Raw genomic sequence first — 2,939 nt, forward strand, 5'->3', positions numbered from 1 at the left:
ATAGTTGTCATTCTGGTCCACCACCTTAATTCTGATTGTGGATGTGCTTGAAAGTGAGGGAGAACCTTTATCTTCTGCTTGGATCACAAGGTCAATCTGCTGAAGTGTCTCGTAATCAAAGGACCTCAGAGTAAACACAGAGCCCGACAGTGGGTCTACTGAAACATAAGTGGACAGCAGGGACCCTCCCAGCACCTCTGAGTCCACCAGTTTGTAGAACACGTCAGCATTTTTACCCTCATCAGCATCACGGGCCACGACGGTGGTGACATATGAACCTGGGATGTTATTTTCCAGCACTGAGACTTCATAAAGTGACTTACTAAAGAGTGGTGCGTTGTCATTTTCATCCCTCACACGAATAGTGTAGTGTCTGACTGTTTTGAAAGGTGGGCTCCCAAGATCTTCTGCGACCACAGTCAGGTTATATTCAGGGGTCTTCTCTCTGTCCAGGTTCGTGGTGGTGACAATCATGAAAGCGTCCCCATATGCCTGCTGTAGAGTGAAATGCTCGTGCCCGAGCAGGCTGACGCGCACGTACCCGTTGGCGCCAGAGTCTCTGTCCGAGGTGCTGATGAGAGCAACGAAACTCTCTGCTGCCGCCGCCTCGGTGATGAAGGCGACGCCGTCACTGCTGGAAGTCATCGGTTTGACGCTAATTACAGGCGCATTGTCGTTCACGTCCACGACGTCGATCAGAACTTTACAGCTGGACGCCACAGAGTTCGCCTCCAAGTTCGAGGCTCGAATGGTCAACTCGTACGACTTCCTCTTCTCGAAGTCAACAAGCGCCTTCAGGCTGACGTCTCCGGAGTGAGGGTCGACGTGGAATATGCGCGTCGCTTCCGGGGACATAACTTCTGCAAACGTGTACGTCACCTCACCGTTGATGCCGTCGTCGGGGTCAAAGGCGTGCACTCTGACCACCCGGTGACCCACTGGCGAGTCTTCGTTCAGCTCCACTGTCAGAGAGCCGTGCTCAAACGTCGGGCTGTTGTCGTTAAAGTCCAGAACTTTGATGTGCACGGTCATGGAGCCGGACTTTGCAGGGGAGCCTCCGTCATAGGCAGTGACCTCCACCGTGTAGGAATCCTCCAGCTCTCTGTCCAGTTCCCTGACCAGCACCAGTTCTGCAAACTTCGCTCCGTCTTCTGTGTCGCTCACTTCGATGGCAAAGTGACTGGAGGTGGAGATGTTGTAGCTCTGAATGTAGTTCTCACCCACGTCCTGGTCCAGAGCGACCTGGAGAGGGAACCTGGAGTGGAGAGGAACGTTCTCCACGATCTCCAAGTGCGTCTCGTTGTGTGGAAAGTGGGGCGAGTGGTCGTTGACGTCTGTGACCTCGATCTCCACGTGGATGAGTTGGAACTTCTCTCTGGAATAGGCCACAATGTCGAAGGTGATGAGGCACCGCGGGGACCGGGGGCACAGCTGCTCTCTGTCGATAGTTTCTGCGACGCTCAGAAGTCCGTCACTCTCCCTCATCTCGATCACAGACGAGTTGTTTTCTTGCATGAAGCGGAATGACGTGCCCGGGTCAACAGCTGGATCCATCTTCAGGTCTCGGGATAAGTTGCCAATCTCTGTCCCTGGAGCGTCTTCTTCGTATGTGAAGTACTTCGTGGTTGTACACACGGCTGTGTTTAAAAACAACAACAACAACAACACCGTGCAGAGTCTCACTCCTGTAAACTTGTAAAGTCCCATGTTGAGGGTCTAGGAAGTGATGCCCATAAAAATGTTGACTTCTCCAGCCTCTTGCTGCGTGTTCGAGGTTGGACCAACGCTGTGACCAACTCTGGCTTTGCTGCTGCACTTTAAACCCCGCGTATGCAAATGACCCTGGCCCAACCACCAATGGCCTTGAAGTGGTGTCCAGCAAACGGGAAACGTTTGTCACCTGCAGCAAACTGCTCCTCACTGTTTTGGTTTTAATACAAATGGTGGAGCAGATTGTGGGGCTTTAATTAGTGTGATAACCGAGTTGCTTGAATCAATCTTTGCCTGGCTATTAATTATCTAATCACTTCGAGCACTGTATTTAATAAGGCTGCGTGCCTTCAGAGAAAAAAAAAGTGGAAATGTGTGAAAAGGTGACTGAAGCCACCCAGGAAGAGGAGGACAGTGGAGGGGAAGAGGAAGAGCGCAGCCACGAACAGTGTTAAATATTAATTATCACCAGATACTGTTATTTATACTGCTGTGGTAGAAATCCTAGCTTAAATGAATGGTGTGATTCTATTTGATCTTAAGTTAATGTTACGCTTTGTTTGCAATTTTTATACAAGATGTTTCAAAAGACATTTTCTTTTGCATAATAAATCAGATTGTGAAACAAAACTGAAGAAAACCCGTTAAGTTTTACTTAAGTCACACTGTACCGTGTATATATGTGTATATATATATAGATGAGAACATTCTTTTGGCCATTTTTAAGATATCAAAATACGTCGAATAAGTGAAAGAGATGAGCCAGTATTGTACTGCCAAAAAAATAAGTGGAAACATTTTTTTGATTTGCCAAAGTAAAAAAAATAATAATAAAAATACAATAGACAGCTCAAAACTGGAGAGCTGAAAGATAAACAACAGACACAGAAAAAATAAAAACAACTAAGCACAAATGCCAGTTAATTATCTTTAACTCATTAAACAAAATAAATAAAAGAACACAAATAATAATCCACAGCACTGTATCATGACACTGGAGATTTTCTTCCAACACAGTCTTAAAAACAGTTTGAATGATGCTGCTCTCCACACAATCAGTGGTGGTCTCATAAACCATGTCACCGTGTGTCAGTCAGGGGAATAATTATACCTGGAGAATGAAAGAATGTGCCTTCACACACACACACACACACACACGTTCACAATAGTAAATGCTCCTCAGTGACAACAAAGGAGCATGAGTCAACCATATGGGTGATTATCAGCTG

General features: G+C 46.8%; 1 protein-coding gene across 1 annotated transcript in view; it reads right to left on the reverse strand.

Moving 5' to 3' along the window:
• LOC103392039 (protocadherin 8) overlaps window positions 1–2,305 on the reverse strand; it is a 4,424-nt gene extending 2,119 nt beyond the window's left edge. The window contains exon 1 of the mRNA XM_017039834.2: window positions 1–2,305. This exon is cut by the window's left edge and continues 13 nt beyond it. Within this exon, the coding sequence (XP_016895323.1) occupies window positions 1–1,707 (1,707 nt within the window). The 5' untranslated portion in view covers window positions 1,708–2,305.
• Window positions 2,306–2,939: the final 634 nt, after the last annotated feature.

This window comes from Cynoglossus semilaevis, chromosome 16 (assembly GCF_000523025.1).
Source record: "Cynoglossus semilaevis isolate Cse_v1.0 chromosome 16, Cse_v1.0, whole genome shotgun sequence".
NCBI classification, from domain to species: Eukaryota; Metazoa; Chordata; class Actinopteri; order Pleuronectiformes; family Cynoglossidae; genus Cynoglossus; species Cynoglossus semilaevis.